This window comes from Mchenga conophoros, linkage group LG17, assembly GCF_057382185.1.
Source record: "Mchenga conophoros isolate Kocher_MC1m ecotype Shallow Benthic linkage group LG17, M_conophoros_male_GT1.1, whole genome shotgun sequence".
Classification (NCBI taxonomy): domain Eukaryota; kingdom Metazoa; phylum Chordata; class Actinopteri; order Cichliformes; family Cichlidae; genus Mchenga; species Mchenga conophoros.
Genome location: NC_140542.1, coordinates 1,507,087 through 1,526,409, shown reverse-complemented (window position 1 = coordinate 1,526,409; position 19,323 = coordinate 1,507,087). Strand labels below are relative to the sequence as shown.

At 40.5% G+C, this 19,323-nt stretch overlaps 1 protein-coding gene across 1 annotated transcript; it reads right to left on the bottom strand.

Moving 5' to 3' along the window:
- Nucleotides 1-1,711: 1,711 nt before the first annotated feature.
- LOC146554832 (chloride anion exchanger-like) lies at nt 1,712-18,617 on the bottom strand. Its single transcript, XM_085252074.1, has 21 exons — nt 18,521-18,617; nt 18,071-18,238; nt 16,144-16,283; nt 15,544-15,654; nt 15,300-15,460; nt 13,704-13,868; nt 13,479-13,631; nt 13,104-13,186; nt 12,099-12,246; nt 11,903-12,016; nt 11,235-11,312; nt 11,064-11,159; nt 10,850-10,956; nt 10,535-10,604; nt 8,962-9,054; nt 8,683-8,778; nt 3,491-3,718; nt 3,366-3,420; nt 3,099-3,244; nt 2,847-2,906; nt 1,712-2,048 (listed from the first exon to the last, which is right to left on the bottom strand). Exons 1-21 carry the CDS (start codon nt 18,550-18,552, stop codon nt 2,022-2,024), a joined length of 2,331 nt encoding a protein of 776 aa, XP_085108200.1. The 5' UTR covers nt 18,553-18,617; the 3' UTR covers nt 1,712-2,021.
- Between the last annotated feature and the right edge of the window lie 706 nt (nt 18,618-19,323).

Genomic DNA, 19,323 nt, shown 5'->3' with positions numbered 1-19,323 from the left:
AACACACTGCACTAGTGAAGTGCTAAGTTTAATTTAGATATGAATGCTGTGTGTAAGTTAGCCAGAACTTGCTAATGTGAGCCAAACTTTAAGACTGCCATGTTAGCCTATTAGCATGCTAGCATCTGCTCAGAGGTTAGACTATAGCTGAGAGGCATGTGTAGGTTTCTCCTACATCTGTCTCATTGTCCATACATTGTTTAGTAGATGCTTATGTCATCCTTTATCAAAGTAAGTTCTATTATGCTGACGCACATTTTCTTGTTGCTTGTTGTTATGACTCTTATGTATGATCAATAACTTTAAAAAGTCTTATCTAGTGCCAGATTACAACAGGACAATTAGAGATTTTATTTGATGTGGCAAGAAGCCATTCCAGGATTTTCTGGTTAAACTGTGAAAAGACCGGCGAGGTGAAGGTCAGCGAGTCGGTCTGTATTATCTTTTATGAGTCATCATTATTATCATTATCATTTTTTATGATTGACAACACTTTCCATTATGTTGAGTAAAAACAAGATTCATACCTTTTTACAATACCTCAGTGCGTCTGTGTCACAGAGACTCCCAGGTGCTCCCCTGTCAACTCAGCTTAACACTCTGTTATACTACACGACTTTAATGTCATCTGATATTAGCTGTGCTGATTTGTCTCAATGTGGGAAGGTATTTTAATTGTTTTTTGTTTGATTTGTTGAACATTTTTCTCATGGGTTATTCCATCTCAAATCAGCCAGTTCGTACAACAATTACTGCTTGACTGTCAATAGTTTGCATAAGTTTTATGGTGCAAAATTTCAACATTTATAACTGCCATGAAATTTTAGTTTTATATATCAAATACTTAAAACTGATATTTTTATTGGTCTTTTTTGCCATCAGAATCTTTAATTTGGGACAAATGCATTCGAAATGTCAAACAACGGAATAATTAAAATATTTTGAGCATACATAAATTATAATCAGATTGAAAACGGCGGCTATGATTTCATTACATAATACTGTAAAATAAATAATGTAAAAGAACCTTTGATGTGAGACTCAAAGTCACAAAATGAAAAACAAAACAGATTCTTCAAACAACCTTTGTCTGCTGTATCTAATCTGAGATCAGTCTCATCACTCTGTTGGTTTTATCTTTGTTCAAATCAATCATTAACACAAACAGATTTTTATTCACCTGCAGTTATTGCAGGATGACAGGCACGAGGATTTCTCACATGTTTGCTCATTCAGCGACACACCCATACAAACCTTTGCTGCATGTGCTGAAATTCACTTTTCACAGTTATTCTAGAAACGATGAATGAGAGAAATATTTCTTACATTTCCTATTTTAGAACTCAATTTAACATCAACAACGTGAAACAGCTAAAAGGACCAACGTGAACCTTTGATAGTCCTTAGAGGATAAAGTATAGAAATAATTGGAGACAATATATATAAATAATTGAATTTTCTGTGATGTGTTTTGTTACAATATGAAGAATTTACAGCTAAATTATAGAGTTTGTTTATTGAGGCAAAGTATGCAGTAGTCATGGTAACAAAAGTAGCATGTTGTCCAGAGCAATACTGTGGCTTTAATCATTTCTGGATAACAGTAAAGCTAACAGTAACAGTTAAGATACTTATAACCATGCCCACTGCACTTTTAATGCATGTTATCTTTTGATGTTAACATGTAACAAAGTTAATGGATTAAAAAAGGCAACAAACAGCATTATTTAGAGAGTAAAAAATTTATTCCAGCATTTCAGTCAGTTTTAACTCTTGAAAGTAATGTTACCATTGCAAAGACATTCATCCTCACCATCATGAAAATGAAAATAAACATGTCAAATAAATTATACAGTAATTGTCTACAAATCTATATGATGTATACGATAAAAAAGCAATACAATCAATGCAGTTTCATGCATTGCATTAAAAGCCACACACACACACACACACACACACACACACGGTTGATAGGTTCATCTTCCTCGTCTTTGGTCGTCCTCATCATCGTCACTCTGAAGTTATAACTTTGTTTGTGTGGGTGAAGCCTGTGGGAGAAGAAGGAGCTGACGTTCAGTCACGTTCAGTCAATCTCATCTGTCATCAAAGCGACTTCCTGTCACAGTCCTGGGCCATTGTGACCCAGTGTTTTGAGTTTATTTTTATGTTTAAGTCCTTTAATTTTTCGAAGTTTATTTCTATCATTAGGTTGTCATTCTAGTTCTTTGTTATTAGATTCCCTTTGTGTCTTCACCCCTCTGTTACGTCTCCCTTGCCCGTCATGTGTTTCGTGTCTGCATGTCTTGTGTTGTCAAGTTCATGTTGTCATCTCTGTGTCTCATTATGTTTCCTGTTTTATTTTGGAGAGGTCTTGTGTTCCTGTGTTCATTGTGTTTAGTTTTTCTCTTCCACTGTGACGTCATTATGTTCATTGGTGTCAGCTGTTTCCCCATGTGTTTCCACTGACAGATCACATGACCGTTGTCCTCCATGATTTTTCTTCTTTATCTTGCAGCATCAAATTGAGGACCCCTATTATTTCGGGCTGTGTATTAGTTTTGGGGCGTACTTAGTTTTCACAGTAGTTGTATAGTCCTGTGGAAACTTTCTTTTTCATGGGACTGCATGTGTTAGAAAGCTTATGGCAGTGGCAGTGAATGAGTTAAAGAAAATAATAATAAAAATAATAAAATTCTGTGGGGGTTTTTTCGTTTCAGAAGTTGGAAATAAATCATCGGATTTTATTTTTCTGCTTTTGGCTTCTGTATTGTAACCAGTAAAATAGATGAAAGTTATTTCTCAAAAACCACAAACACTGAAAAGCACAGTTTGAGACTGATACCTACATTTCTGTCTCTGCTCCTCAAATTGCCGGGCAGATGATGAATAGTGACTCCTGTCATTATCTGTAAAACAACATAAAGAACGTCAGATTCAATTTAGTTTCTTTTTTAAAATGTATTTATGGTCACAGCACAGTCGCCTCAAGGTGCTTTATGCTGTAAAAACCCTACATGTGTGTAATAGTATTGTGTACATATTTCCAACAGTAAGATGTCAAATACTCCCTGAATATTGTGTTTGTTGCTCTTCTTTACCTTCTCATAATCAGACTTTTTTGGAATAGGCTCCGGATGTTTCTCCAGGATGTGCAGCATGGCGTCATGCAGTGTCAGGTAGAACATTGAAGACTGAACTTCATCATCAAAGAAGCTACAATCATGGAGTTTCTCCAGGATGTAAGCTGCAGCAGAAGGTCCAAATATGGTAGACAAACATACAGCTGAGTATGTGGCAGGTGTTTAGGTTAGCATGGTAGGCTAACATGATTACTAAACTAATACAGACAATACGCTAGTACTTACGGTCACAGGCCACAATGTAGACCTCAACCTCAACTCGGATCAGCTCTTTCAGCAGCTGCAAAGAGAAATGAATTAAACAGAGCCAGAGCGAAACATCTGCTGCTGCTGCATGAATACAAACGCACTGCTCTGAGTCCCTTCAGTCCAGAGATGTCTAAGAAGGAGACGGCGGCAAAGTCCAGGACCAGGCTGTGAATCTCAACTCTGGGAACCGCAATGTTGGCCGGAAGCTCGGCGTTCCAGTCGATCCGGGCAGGAAAGTCTTTGAAGTCAGTCGGTTGGTCCAGCTCTTCCATGTTGCTCTCGTCCTCTGATTCATTTATGGGTCCACACGAGGTATTCAGGAGGCCGATCTGTAACAGTGAAATATGTTTTCTATGTCAGACTTCACCACACGGGAACACATTCCAGATGATGAATCCATAATGAGCCTTTCTGCTCTCGCACAAGACTCTCATGTTGTGACTGATCGAGCGAAGTTGTAGACGCGTTTTAAACCAGAGACAAACTCACACATTACAAAGCCGTATAAATATTAAACACGCTGTGTCCACTGGGCTGTTTCGTTTGTTAATGCTGTTTGTCGAGTTTTCGTTAACAATTTTTGTCGTCGTTTTATCTTTCGTTCGCACTCCTACGTATAGTGTGTAGCAAGAGCATGTGCTGCTGTCAGCTCCTCCTCCTATGCTCCTTCCAACCACACGATTGGTTCAGTATAATTGTTGTTGCCTTTCATGTTGTCCGTCGAAACATGGATGCAATGAGCTTACTGACTTTATATTGAACATATTTTATATCACAGTCGAGGAACGTTTTTGCACAATATTCATTTTTATTGTTTTATCACCAGGCTCTACCTCGTATCATATTCATGCAATCGCTCATGTCTCAGATAAGTGATGCTGGACCTTGTACTGTTTGTTGTACAAATGACACTGTCATTTTTCTCCACCAATTTTATATCATACCACTGCCAATACAACAGTCCTTTAATACCTCAGTGTGTGAAGAGGACTCTCCATTTACATGCACAAACTGGAGTCTATTAGATAGATATGATACAAACCACTGCAGCGCAGTACCTGTAATACCTACAGCATGTTCTAATCGCTCTAATAGGATATTATGGTCGACAGTATCGAACGCTGCACTGAGGTCTAGCAGGACAAGCACAGAGATGAGTCCACTGTCAGAGGCCATAAGAAGATCATTTGTAACCTTCACTAAAGCTGTTTCTGTGCTGTGATGAGCTCTGAAACCTGACTGAAACTCTTCAAATAAACCTCTGCAGATGATCTGTTAACTGTTTGACAACTACTCTTTCAAGGATGTTTGATATAAAGGAAGGTTGGAGATTGGCCTATAATTAGCTAAGACTGCTGGGTCTAGAGATGCTTTTTGAGTAAAGGTTTAACTACAGCCAGCTTGAAGGCCTGTGGTACATAGCCGATTATTAGAGATAGGTTGATCATATTTAAGATCGAAGAATTAATTAATGGCAGGACTTCTTTGAGCAGTTTTGTAGGAATGGGGTCTAAAAGACACGTTGATGGCTTGGAGGAAGTAATTATTGAAGTTAACTCAGAAAGATCAATTAGAGAAAAAGAGTCTAACTTAACATCAATGGTACTAAGAGTAGCTGTAGATAATATTACACAGAGGTGTGGACTCGAGTCACATGACTTGGACTCGAGTCAGACTCGAGTCATTAATTTCATGACTTTAGACTTGACTTGAAAAAATGTTCTAAGACTTGTGACTTGACTTGGACTTTTACACCAATGACTTGGGACTTGAATTGGACTTGAACCGGTTTACTTGAAAAGACTTGATATTTTACCCCAAATATAAAATTTAACATGCATATTATATAGAGATTGAAAATGTGACGTCATTCACGGGTAGAACCGCAAAGGATTCTGGGAACTCGTGGCAAGCGGTACTAGCGCACGCAGGCTTTCAATTGAAATCAGTCACACAGCGATAAAAAGAAACACAAAAATGTCAAGAAGCTGTTGTATTATTAACTGCAATAGCCGGTCGCATGACAGCCACGGGAAGCCGACGGGTAAAGAGATCGGTTGTTATCGGATTACGTCGTTGAAGAGAAATTGTTCGAGCCATGTTTCCGAAGTAACAAAGAGGCGACGGATGGCCTGGATTGCAGCCATTCAAAGACCAAATATAACGTCCCAGAACACTGCAGCTCACATGTTAGTCTGCTCCAAGCATTTACACGAAGGTCAGTCTGCTGTTGTAGTTAATGCGTCATTTTCATAACATAATTGGTGATATAGGTTACAAGCAAGTCTGGCGCTGAACAGAAATTGTCGCGCTATGCTCCTTTGTTTATTGTGCATAAATAGTGAATTGTCCTGACACAATATTGCGTTTCGCTTCTGTTATTATGGTACATTGACAAAAACATACTTTTATTCACAGGATAAAACAGTTGTTTTGTATCACTAATTGCCCAGTGCGATTACAGCATACAGTATTATTGTCACTGCTACATTTCTGTGATGCGAACCAGAAATTATTTCCACTACTAATTAATTACCGTTGAGCTCAAAGGTTATATTAATAAACGGTTAACGAATGTGTATTTATGACGACGATTTGTGAGACTGGTAAACTTATGATACGTACGATGGTCTTTCGTTCTACACGGTGCATTTCAAGGTCCTGCACCCATCCGTCGGTAAACTGTACCTTGTTGCAGTGACCTGAAGTTACTAAACTTCATGAGTGTGTGCACTCACTCCAAGAACCGTATGATTATAAATATGCATATAAATATGCTACGATGAGATAGCTGACTTCATCTAACTAGCAAATGTTGTCCAGGCTACGTTGGTGATGCAGTTTTTTTTAATGTGTATGATATTTTTGTCATGCGATTTTAAAGCCGGTCCTACAACCGCATCCAAGAATAACATGCAGCTTATCTCAGAACTGTCGGTGAAAATTATTCTTGGAGCTAGGTTTAATTGAGCTGCATTTTAAAGAGGTGCAATTTCACAATTTGTGTATATTTTCTAAGTTCACTATTTTGTCATGTGTTGAGAAAAACACAGATTAAAAAATTACATGGTCTAATATTTACATTTAGCATAACTGCAACATTATTTTTTCTTTTTTTTCTTTAAAGACTCGAAAGGACTTGAAATTCAAAATTTCAGACTTGTGACTTGACTCGGACTTTTACACCAGTGACTTGAGACTCGACTCTGACTTGCCTGACATTACTTGAGACTTGACTTGAGACTTGAGGATAAAGACTTGAGACTTACTTGAGACTTGCAAAACAATGACTTGGTCCCACCTCTGATATTACATCTGTGGGATGATTACTGGTAATTTTTTCTCTAATGATAAGAATTTTATTTGTGAAGAAGTTCATGAAGTCATTACTAGTTAACGTTAAAGGGATGGTTGGCTCAACAGAGCTCTGACTGTTTGTCAGCCTGGCTACAGAGCTGAAGAGAAACCTGGGGTTCTTATTTTCTTCAATCAGTGATGAATAGTAAGATGTTCTGGCTTTGTGGAGGGCTTTCTTATAAAGCAGCAAACTATTTCTCCAGGCTAAATGATGATCCTCTAAATTTGTGACACGCCATTTCCTCTCCAGATTACGAGTCATCTGCTTTAGGCTACGTGTTTGGGAATTATACCACGGAGTCAGGTAGATGATAACAAGTAAGACTGGTTTCTGAGTTTTACAGCTGGGGTGGACGAGGCTAAGCATCAGGCTTTCAAATGAATTAAAAGTCTGTCTGGGTCTTTGGTTGATTAATAGGCTGGTGTGAGAAATTGCTGCCACACCTCCCCCTCGGCCTGTGCTTCGAGGTTTCTGGTAGTTAGAATGACTCGGGGGTGTTGATTCATTTAAACTAACATAATCATCCTGCTGCAACCAGGTTTCTGTAAGGCAGAGTAAATCAATTTGTTGATCAATTATTAAGTCATGTACTAACAGAGACTTGGAGGAGAGAGACCTAATATTTAATAATCCACATTTCACTGTTTTACTCTGTGGTTCAGATGTGGATGCTGTATTGTAGGGCTGGGTATCGTCACTGATTTCTAGAATCGATTTGATTACGATTAGATTTGAATCGGGGAAATTTTTGCCTCAGACAGTCAGAAATATTATAATTCTGATCACTTATCAGTACATATATCTATATTTTTATATCTATTAAAGAAACCTGACACTTGTGAGACTTTATCAAAGGTGTGAGCATCACAGCAGGTGCCTTTGTGTCAAAGTAGCTGAAGATAAAACACAGAAAAATGTGACGGTGATTTTCCTGGTCTGGGTTTTTATAGCAGATGACCTTAAAAATATTGTGCAGTCAAAAACGAAGTGAAGCAGAGCAAAGTTACTGATCTTTGATTAGAGACACAGCATTTTGCAATTTTGCATAATTTCAAAAAGTTTAAATTTGTTCAGTATTGAACAGCAGAAATGAGGCTTTCTTGTCAGAAGTAAGTAAAAAAAAAAAACTAAAAACAAAAACAGCGGCCGACACCGTAGACTGCTGGGTAATAAGCAGGGGTGGGTTTTGATTATTGATTTAGAGAGAGCTCTACATGAAGTGTGATTTTTATCGTGGTGGAAGCAAAACAGCAAAAGTCAGAGGAAATTCGTGACAATGTTCATGTGAAGCGAAATGTGAAGCTAGTTTGGATCGTCTTTGGCTGCTGGTTCGGTCAATATTGTTTGGAAAGAGATCAAACCTGCAGCTTCAGAATCAGCGCAAAAAGGACGTAAACACAAAGCGCCCACTGACGCTTCAGAATCAGCGAGCTGTCGGCTTTCAGCCCCGACCGTGTCCGTGCCGTCGGGTGAGCTCGCTGATTCGGATCCGTTGGCTCCGCACTTTGTGTTTACGTCTTTGTGCAGAATCCGTGTTCCTGCTCTAAATCGTTTTGTTGCTGGTTTTTAGTTTGTTTTTTTCTGTTTGGGAGCTGACACAGTCTCTATGGAGATGGATTTTTGGGGGGGTAGCAGGAGGAGAGAAGCTGCAGAGAGGCGTGTAAGACTGCAACTCTGCTTCCTGGTCCCAACTCTGGATAGTCATATTTTGGGGGGTTTAATAAATGTGTCTATATTTCTAGAAATGAGAGCTGCTGTTTTCTGTACATTTCTAAACATGCAGATTTACAGTGTTTACCTAAATTGAGTTGAAAGAGATGAGCAAGAAGCAAATGTTAATATTAAAAATGAGTAAATGAGGCTTCGTTGCCTTGTTAATGTGTCGACACAGGCAACATTTGTGCCGTTACTATCAAACCAAGCTCAGATACTCACAGATGTCCACTGCAACTTGCCCTTCTTCAGAAGTTTCCGTATCATCCTCACTGCTTTATTTCTCTTTCTCAACACCCGTAATGGGTTAAAGCCGACCTGGGAAGACATACAGTAAGTGTGTCATTTATCACAAGTAATCATAGGAGATAGTATCAGAGATGAGATTTTACTCCATCTATTTTATTGTCCTGTGAAGAATATGATGCTTTTTAAAAACTAAATTATCCAAACTGATGCTTTTATTCTTTAACAGCTCCATTAAAGGCAGATGTGACTTACAGCTTCCACCAGCTTGTTCCTGAAGAACTCAATGTTGGCAAAGAAGATTGGAGATGGGATCCTGAAGATCTTCACTCCTTCTGGCTCGTATATCTGCAAAGAGTTTTAAAGTACTGCAAAATCAAAATCAATGACTAGTTGTTCAAATCTCAATTTGAAAATCAGCTGGTAAACTGTCAGGTACATTTAGTATCAAAGCATCCACAAAAAGACCTTGCTTCTGCATTATTGGAGGACATAAATATCCAAACTTGGAAATACTCAAGAGCAAGAGCAGATGAAGGGGGACTCCATGGATTTTTCGATCGGGGCGCTCTGCACTCGGTCAGGTGGGTCCCAGCATCTTTGAGTTTATTTGGTGAGGTTGCTTTCCTATGTTAAACTCATGTTAAACTCATGTGTCATTTTAAAGTTAAGGGTGTAGTTGACTTATTTTGTATTACTTGTGAGATGTGTTAAGTTCTAGTATGATTATTAGTTTCTCTTGGTTGAGTTTTTAGTCAGGTTTGTGTTTCCTTTATGGGTCATTACTGTCTATGTAGGTTCTCCTGGTGCTCCGTGTTGTCAGGTGTACGTCCTTTCCTTGTTCCTGTTTTATTTAGTCTTGTGTTCCATGTTCAGTGTGTTTAGTTTAGTCTTCCTGTGGCGTTCAGCTGTGTTTCCAGGTGTTTCTACTTCCCTCATTACCCTTCTGTGTATTTAAGTCCTCTGTCTCTCTGTGTTCATTGTCGGGTCGTCTGTTTATCTCGTCAGGTCAGGTGTTTCATTGAGTTTAGTTTTGCTTTGCCTTGTTTTCTGTTTTGGCTATCAGCCTCAATAAAAGCCTCGCCTTTTGTTACAGCTCGTTCTCTCTCCCGTGCCTGCTTTTGGCTCCACACCGCAAACACGCCGGCCTGCCTGGCCCTGACACACTCTGAGGGAATGTAACTGCAATGTCTCCTAGCAGGCTGGCTATGAGATAATAAGGCATAAGCACTTCCTGTGAAAAGTTTGTTGTTTTTTAGTTGTAATTAGTAATACCGCTGCTTTTGTATTGGTCATTTTCAAGACAGTCAAGTGCTTAGTTATTACGTATCCTTTACGTTATATTTAAAAACAACACTCATTCACAGATACAGTGTAAATGAGGGTAAAGTCTCTCTCAGCACCTTTAATCGCCACTGCTTTCTCTGACTCTTATAGATCTTGAAATCACATGAAACTTGCTGAGTATGTACATTTTGTAAGTGAGCTGATTGCTCTACATGCATCATAGCCTCTAATAAAAGCCTTTGCACATTACAAATGTGCATTTGTCCTTTACATAAACATTCATTCAGAGTAAGGAAGGACTCACTGTGTTCATCATAAAATCATGACCCTCTGTATTTTATTCTTTAATAGCCTACTTAAAAGACCTGGTCACAGGTTTTCACCTCTAGTTTGATCATTATTTTAATTTGTATAATTACAAAACCATACATTTTGTTGTGGCCTGTAGAACTAATCCAAATGCCTGAGATAATATCCCAACAGCTGTGTAAATATTTGAAAGGTAAACTGAAGCCACCTGAGGGGCCACACGCTAACTCACGCTGATGTAGTCCTTTCGGTCTTTGTAGATATCGGTGCCCCTGATGTTGGCCAGCAGACTGCAGCGAGGACTGAAGCAAACAAGCAAACATGACATGCTAACACGCTCACAATGATGATGATACAACGATGACAGGTTTGATGTAAACTACTGTATCATTTACAAGAATCAGCGTCACGTGTTTGTACTCGCTGTCGGGGTCATTTATCTAACAGCTGACAGAAGAAAAGCCATCACTTTGAACCTCGTGACAATAGCGTGATGAAAGAACAACAGTAATCAGTTACATGATCACATTGTACACCAAATACTCACAACTGAGTCCTGAGGATGACACTGATCAGCTCCACACCGAGGCCGACAGCCAGTCCCAGATCTAGCCCCAGCAAGAAGGCACCGATGCAGCTAGCCAGCCACACCACCTTGTTGTGGTAAGAAACATGTTGTTTACTAACAAGGAGGCCACGTGTCCTTTCTTACAACATATAAACATGGTCTTTAAGAGTACTGAAAGTTTGTGAGGTCTTACACAGTCGGCTTTGTCCCTCCTCCACAGATATGGGATCTCTCTGAACTGCATCAGACTGCCCTTCAGGTTGACGATGATCACGGCGCCCAGCACGGACTGTTAAAGCAGAGGGCCAGAGATCGGCTTTCAGAGTATAGACAGCATGTCAGAGGCACAGGGAGGGGTACATACCTTTGGTAGGGGCTCCAGTAGGAATCCAATAGCCAATGTGACGATCATCACTATGACAGCTGACAGTAAACCAGCTACCTGGAAACGACAGAAGAGGCAGAGGATTGAAAAACCAACATGATGGAAATCAGATTCTGTTTGTGCTGATTTAAAAAGGACTTTATCAGATCAGTTGATTGATACACTTTCTCCTCTAAACACTAGAGGTCACTGTTGGCTGGCCTTTCTATTGGTCACTCGCTGTGAATTTAATGCATTTGTGCGACTGTATGTCAGAGCGACGAGCCGCAGTGTCACAGGAACTGCTGTCAATTCATTTGCAGTTAATCACAGAGTCTCTATGAACGTGTATAAACAGAAGAGAATGACAGATTCTGTGACCTGATCTCATGCAGTTGGTCATATTTAAATGTTTTCCAGGGATTCAACAAATGAATTGTAGTGAAAAAGCAAAGATTTCATTATAAAGATTTTCATTGTAAAGATATTTCAAACGTTTGTGTCACGAAACTGGACTTCAGTTTCAATATTATTCAATACAGCTTTATTTATACAGCACCAAATCACAACAACAGTCACCTCACGGTGCTTTGTACTGTAAGGTCGACCCTACAATAATACAGAAAACCCTGCCTGACATGGACAGATCCGGGATCAGCTTAGTTTACCTGAGTTTTCCCTCCTGTGCTCTCCTGAACTGCACTCCTAGAAAGAGCTGTACTCGCTGCAAAAGACCTGAAGGAAGCTCCAAAGATGTTGCTGACTCCAAAGGCTATCAGCTCCTGTAGCCGGGTCACAGAGATAAGAAATCACACTGACGTCCTGACGCGACGTTAACCTACATGTGGCTGAGTTGTTACCCACCTGGTTTCCATCTATGGTGTAATCGTGTTTTATAGAATAAACCTTGGCCACAGAGAAGGCCACAGCAAAACCCACGATGGCTATAGGAAACGCTTCCACTGCCGTTTCTTGGAAGATCTGCGGGTTTGGGGCGACTGGCGCCTCGTACCTGAAACGGTACAAGTCTGTCAGATCATTGTGCCTCTAAACATGGACACGCTCAGGTGGATCAGCCACAAGTGATAAGAGGAACAATTCAGAGCCAGAACCCTTAGCTAAAGCGTAACATTATGTTACTGTTTCAAAATACAGGCTGATGGTTCTGGGTCACTGTGACCCAGCATTTTGACCTTCTTGTATTCTGGTAATATTTTGTATTATGGCTGATGTTCAGGGTCATTCATGGTCGTAGTTATTCTGAGTGTTCTTGTTTAGTTCTCGGACTATTCGGTTCCCCTTGTGTCTTTGTCCTCTGTGTCTCTCTCTCGTGTTCATGTCTGACTTGTCTCGGCTGTGTTCACTGTGTGTTTCCTCTTCTCTGGACGTTGTGCTGTGTGTTTAAGCCTGTTTAGTTCCATTACAAGTTTAGTTATTTTTGTATTTTCTGATGTTCAGCAATAAAGCTACCTGTTGAGTTTCTGTCTCGCCTCCACGAGTCTGCGTTTGGGTCCTCAAATCAAAAACATATTTAACTTTGGCCAAAGCAGAAAGAGACATAACACGTGTAAAGTTTGCATGTTGCATTTTAGAACTATGATGTTGTGGAAGTGGTTTGACCTCTCTTTGACTGCCTTTCTGATTTCACACTTTTACAGGCTCCAAAACAAACTGTTAGCTTTTAGCTATTATCACCTTATAAACGTCTTATGTACTTGTGAGTTATGCACAGTGTCAGGATATTAAAACCACAGTATAATATTACAGGGGAAGTTTGTCATTGATAACTCCTGCTGCTGATGTTCTGACTCTTTTCCAGCAAAGATAAAACAATCGACAGGTTTCACTGTGAGCTTGATGTATTCTTACCCTTTTGGTATATAACCAACAACATCAATGCCATATCTTGTCTTAAAGTCGAATGCATATGAAACTCCACATGCAATAACAGTCTGTGAAAGAAATGACAAATGATTATTCACAGCTATTTACTCTTTTAAATACAAAAGTCAGAGAGCATTTATTAACTGCAGGTGTCAACCTGTGACCGGTATCTCTCGCTGAAATCTTTTTCCGGCCCATAAATGAACATTACTCACTTTAATGAGTGTTATTCACCTGCTGAGTGCAGTCGTTACAGTGAAGAGCCAAAACCAGCCTAATAAATATCAGTGTTGTTGTTTGTGGAACCAACAAGCCTTCAAAGAGATGCAAAAATGTCAGGAGTCGTGCAGTGTTGCTCACCATGACGACCTCTATGGGGATCGGCACAGGCAGCTTGGATTTAAATCGCTCATTTATCTCCTTTACGATGAACACCACCACCATGATCACGATGGAGATCACCACATCACACACATTGGTGGAGGTGATCTTGTTAAAGATGATCTCCAAGGTCTGAAGAATGAAACCAGCAGATGAACAACCTGTTGGATGAACAGAGCAAGCTTCAAGCTGGCCTGTACTTACATATATGAGTGACAGAGGCCCGCTGATCCCTGGAACTTCCAGCCCCAACACAAACTTGAGCTGCGACACCAGAATGTGGATCGCAGCAGCTGTGGTGAAACCTGACACAAGTGTGTCGGAAAGGTACATGACAACGAAGCCCACCTGCAGAACGCCCATCGCAAGCTGCCAGAGACAGGAGTCACAAACAGATTCAGTCATTGAGGCTGAAAAACCCAACATGATAAACAAAATAGTGTATTATTAAACTGCGAGTTACCAGAAAAAGAAAAACGGTTTTTTGAATTTCTTTTAGGAATGAAAACCCTGTGACGTCCCTCTGTGTACGACTACATCAAGGTTAACAACAGCTGTTCATCTGAATGTGCTGCTTTGATTAGCAGACAGCAGCATATATGTCATGATCTGGTTTTCACATCCGTAACATAAATAGCTAAACACAGTAAAAGTACCTCTCTGTGTGATTAGTATTACAAAAATACCCTTAAAGTACCGATAAGAGTCCACGTGGGACCAATGAATGTTTACATTGTCAACTGCAGTCCTCTCAACAGTTATAAAAGCAACTGCCAGTTTTCTGTAAATCACATAATTGATGAAGTGATCTACTAAGCATCATACTTTACATATAACTTTCCCTAAAGCACAGCTGTCAGAGCACACAGCAGGAAACAGCGAGGGAGTGCGAGCCTCTGCCTGCTCACTCTCTGGGCAGTTTGCTTTCAAGAGAATAATGCTGTATTTTTCATTTATAACTGTAGTTTGTAGTGCAGTGAAAAATCTGATTTTGTGTAGCATGACAGATCCTGTCTTTGATTACACAATTGTTGCGCAGGAGTAACATGAATAACTTGAGTTTATTACATAACTACTTTCTAACTACTGTAACTGGGCTGCTTATTGTTCCTGCCATCACTTTCTCTAAAGACTTGAAAGAAAGGCGGACGTGAAATGTAAGAGTGAGATTCTAGGTCAAATATGACATGATCATATATCCTCATTGCTCTGTGACTCTCGCTGCAGATAATAACTGCTCTTGTATGGAGCTCATCTTATCCCACCTCAGTCCAAAGCTAACAAACCCAAACGTAGTAAGTCCATCTATGAGCGCCTCTCATGCTCACTGACTGGGATTTAGGTTTGTTTCACCTATTCCAAAAAAAGAGCACAGCCTTCTTGGTGCGTCCAGCTAACCTTCGCCTTAAACGGATAAATGTGAGAGTACAGTCAATATTCTCATGACTTTTAAAATGTCAACCTACTTTTCAGTCCGTCAGTGTTTTCATGCTAACACTATTATGCTACATTTGCTGCTCAATAGTATTTTTTGATGGAAAGATGGAGCGAAGTGTGCTCCTTTGAAAGCCAGAGCTCACAAATGAAGTTGTGATGAACGGCTCTCAAGGAGCCTTATTAAGAAGGACGAAACACAACATCTGTTTTCTGTCAAGGACACAAAGCTTTTTGTTGTTTCCACATCACAAACGTATGTTTGAGATCCTACAGGTTTGTGTTTGATCCTCAGAAAGCATGCTTGTTGACAAGGTGACTCAGTGTCGACTAGAGCAACTTATTGGCTGTGGCGAGCCGATTCACCTGCATGACGCCGGCAAGGAAGGTGACAGAAGAGGCCACCAGCACTCTCTGCTCGTCTCTGGTCAGGCCTTCAAACCCCGTGATGTTGAACGCCGGCCCCTCGTCTGGGACCAGCCTGGTGACCGCCGAGCCAATCATCAGACAGAGCACTGGAAACGGACCTTCGGGGAGACAGGAGGATGGCAGATATACTTACACTCTAACATTTAGAGAGCAGCTACATAGAAATGGACGATGGCCTTACCCACTGAGATGTGTCTGGAGGTGCCGAGGAAAAAGTAGATGATAACAGGGAAGAAGGCGGAGAAGAGCCCATACCAGGGTGGCAGAGAGGCCAACAAACAGTAGGCCAGCCCTGCAAGACAGAAACACCAGTTGAGTAAATCTCTGGGCTCTCAATAAGTAAGTAAAGTACACAAAGGTTAAAGAACCCGTCCTCCTAATTTCTTTTTACATCTATACTGTTACGATGTCACCTCCACTCACCTGCTGCTGAGGAGCAGCCAATTAAAAGAAAGCTGCTAAAGGTTTCAAAGGGCTGCACCAACATGCAAATTGATCTATAAATTTAATGTTTTCCTTTTTCTGAATGTTTTAGATGATATTGTGTCTCCATTAAAATGAGCAAAATCATCAAGCGATGAAATGGTTATTTCCTCATTTCCAAGCTGCTGTTAAGCACGCTCACTATCGTTTAAACAGCTCAGATAAGAGCGCAGAGGTTCTCACAGCTGTCTGTTATCACAGGTTATCACAGTTAGTCAGATAGGGCCCAAGTTGCACAGTCATTATTGTTATCATTACTTCACAGAGTTCAGAGGCTGTAACTTTCTGTGATACTCACCTTGCAGCACAGCCACCAGTCCAGTGCTGACACCGGACACGATGTCACCCAGCAGCCATTCTTTGAATCGGTACGCTTTCATCCAGCCGATGACTGGGAGAAGAGACAGAGCCGTGCTCTTGGCTCGTTTCGCGTCACATCTGAAACGATAATGAACCAAAACCAGAGTAACCACTTTTTACATTTATGCTTCACAAGATTATTTAAACTGATTAAAGTGTACAAACATCGATCAGTTTAAGTCCTGCGTTTGTTTGTTCTTTTTAAAGATATGAAAAATATATTCTGCACAGCAGGAGAAACGTCTTCAATGAGCTCCACCCTGCCCAATTACGACTTTTGAATTAGTTAATATCACAGAAATACTAATAACTATATAAAGTGAACACATTATTTTTATTTAGATCTGCGCTGTCTTAAGATAAATCCATCCACATAGTTACACCCACATTATCCTGTAGAAAGCACAGGCCTGCCAGCGTTTCACCAAAACACCCGCTACATCTCATTTTTAACGTTTTAGACATCAGTGACAATCTTAATGTCAGACGAGTGCTGATCTGCGTCGCGGCTGGACTGGGACAAAAACATCGACCGTGACATATTTGGTCCGACTGGCCCGACGTGATCACCCAATAAACACATAATGTATTTCTATATAAAGGGAGAGAGAGACTGTCATGGATGCATCATGTACGGATGTAACTCTGTTTAAAACTCGTGCTGTCAACCAGAGGCTGCGAGGGCTGCGTGTTGCTGGTGCAGCAGCACCGACAGCTGACATGTCCGGTAATCTCACACATTCTGCTTTATCTATTTTTACTTAGTTTTTCTCTCTTTGCTTTTCTGCTCAACTTTCTCGCCTCTCGTGTGTGCGCACAGAGGGGAGGGCCCGGCTGCGGTAAGAGGCTCGATTAGCCAATCCGGTGTCGGTGATGAAACTGGACTAACGCTGCCTGTGCGTGTGCGTGTAGGGTCAAAATAATAAGAATCTGGATTTTTCAAAAATGTTCAGACTTGAAACTACAGTAAAATTGATATTGTGTACCTGTGTAGTCTAACGTCACGCTGAGTATCAAAGCATTAAAGCACCATTAATATAAAGATAGACAAACACAGCAAACAGCAGGATTAGGGCCACATTAAGAAAAAAGATTAGTGATCATTTCGAGTTTAAAGATGAAAATCTATTTTGAGATAAAATGGTGAAATGTGGTTGTTTCAAGACAAGCTGCCCTCCACCCTCGGCAAAATGTATACTGTAGACAGTATCACTGAGAGTGAAATCGCACGTCTCTGTTAGCACATGAACACTGTGTGGTGATGGCGCAGGAAAAAGCTCGGAAGGGAAAAACACACAAACTTGGAAGAAAACGAAACAGGTGACAGTGGACCGATGATAGCGGTGGTTACACCCTCGTGCAATAAAGAAGATGCATGTTGTAACACAAGACACGATAAGACAGCTGATCAAGTTCTTTCACAAGACATTTTGTAGATGTTAGAGGAGCTGCGAGTCTCCACATTCCCACCGTTTCCCTCAAAATACTATTTCATGTTTAATCTCAAAATGTTGACTTTAATCTAATAGAGATGAAGCGCCTTGAGGCGACTGTTGTTGCTGTGCTATACAAATACATTTGAATTGAATTCAATCTCAAAATTAAACTTAATACTTGTCTTACATAACACATAATGTTTTTGTATCAGGTAAAGTGTCTCGTCAGACCTTAATCACTATAAACGTAACCTGTGTAAACTGAGCCAAACAAGCTTGAACCTTTGTTGATGGAAATGAGAGCAGCTGCTGCTGAATCACCACAGTTCATCAAACCTTTGCAGAGTCGTCGTTTGGAACGTAGGTTTGCATCCAGTGATCACAGGAACCAAACAGAAAACACAGCAAACAGTCTGACATGTTGCTTACGTGAAATATTGCTTGATGTGGTCCAGCATAGTTTTGCGGTGCCTGTAGATCTTTTCATGGTCCTGAGCGAAGGACTCCTCCGAGTACAGCGGCCTGGTCACTACGTACTGCTGAGCTGCCGGGCGCATCATCATCTCCTTTGCTGCTTCCTCTCTGTGTGGCTCTGAGGTCCATTAATCACATCAGGTTAGCAAAAGGATCCCGTCCTTCCTTTGAACATCACTTATCAAAGCACATTAACAGAAAACAGCAAAGGTCCAGACCCCCAAATACAAGACAGAGCACATAAGGCAGGTCAGAGCGTGCGTCGTCCCAGAGGGTGAGATTGTCAGGTTGAAGAAACACCAGAGAAGTTTGGTTTGAGTGTTAGCAGTCCTCACTTCCCCACAGCTCCCTCTTTACTTTCCAACACGTACGTATATGCAGAGCAGCTCGTCCTACATACCTGAGAGCGTCCCAGTCTGTGTCGAAGCTTCCGCCATCTCTTCCTCCTGCTCCAGATCCTGGAAATCAACTGGGGTCTCAGACGCTCGTGCCACCAATAAATACCATCTCTCCCACTTATCACAACTGTAATTATTAACAGCAGTGACGATGATGTCATTCTTTCAAGTAGGATTACAAATGCTGGATGTCTGACGTACCCTTGACCTTTGTTCTCACTGATAACCTGCAACTTTTAGTAGCTCGAGGATGTGGACAGCACAAACAGGATAGGATAAAACTCAAGTAGCATGTTAGGAGGGGACACGGCTTTAAAGGTTGTTTGTGCCGTTGTGCACCTGGTGTGTGTGCTGCAGGAAGCAGGTTTGTCAGTATCAGTATCAGTATCTGATTTTATCTACTGTTCTGATTTTATCTGTTTTGATTTTATATACTGTTTTGTTTGTTTGTTTGTTTGTTTGTTTGTTAATTAGTTAGTTAGTTTATTTGCTTGTTTTATTCAATTTTAAATCATGCTTTTTATTTGTTCTTGTTTCTAATGTCTCTGTAAAGCACTTTGAATCACCTTGTTGTTGAATTGTGCTGTACAAATAAACTTGCCTTGCCTTGCCTAAAAAGTTAAACCACGCCCACACTGTGGCATTAAAGTTAAACATGTTCACGTGTGCAGCTTTAAGTCAGCAGGGATGGAGAGTCATTATAAACTGGGTTAGAAATTACAATGAAACCGTTTTTCTTCATGAATGTGTGCATGACCAACATGGCTCAGTCCAGTCTTTGTTATGCCACATCATGCTGAATGATCAGCC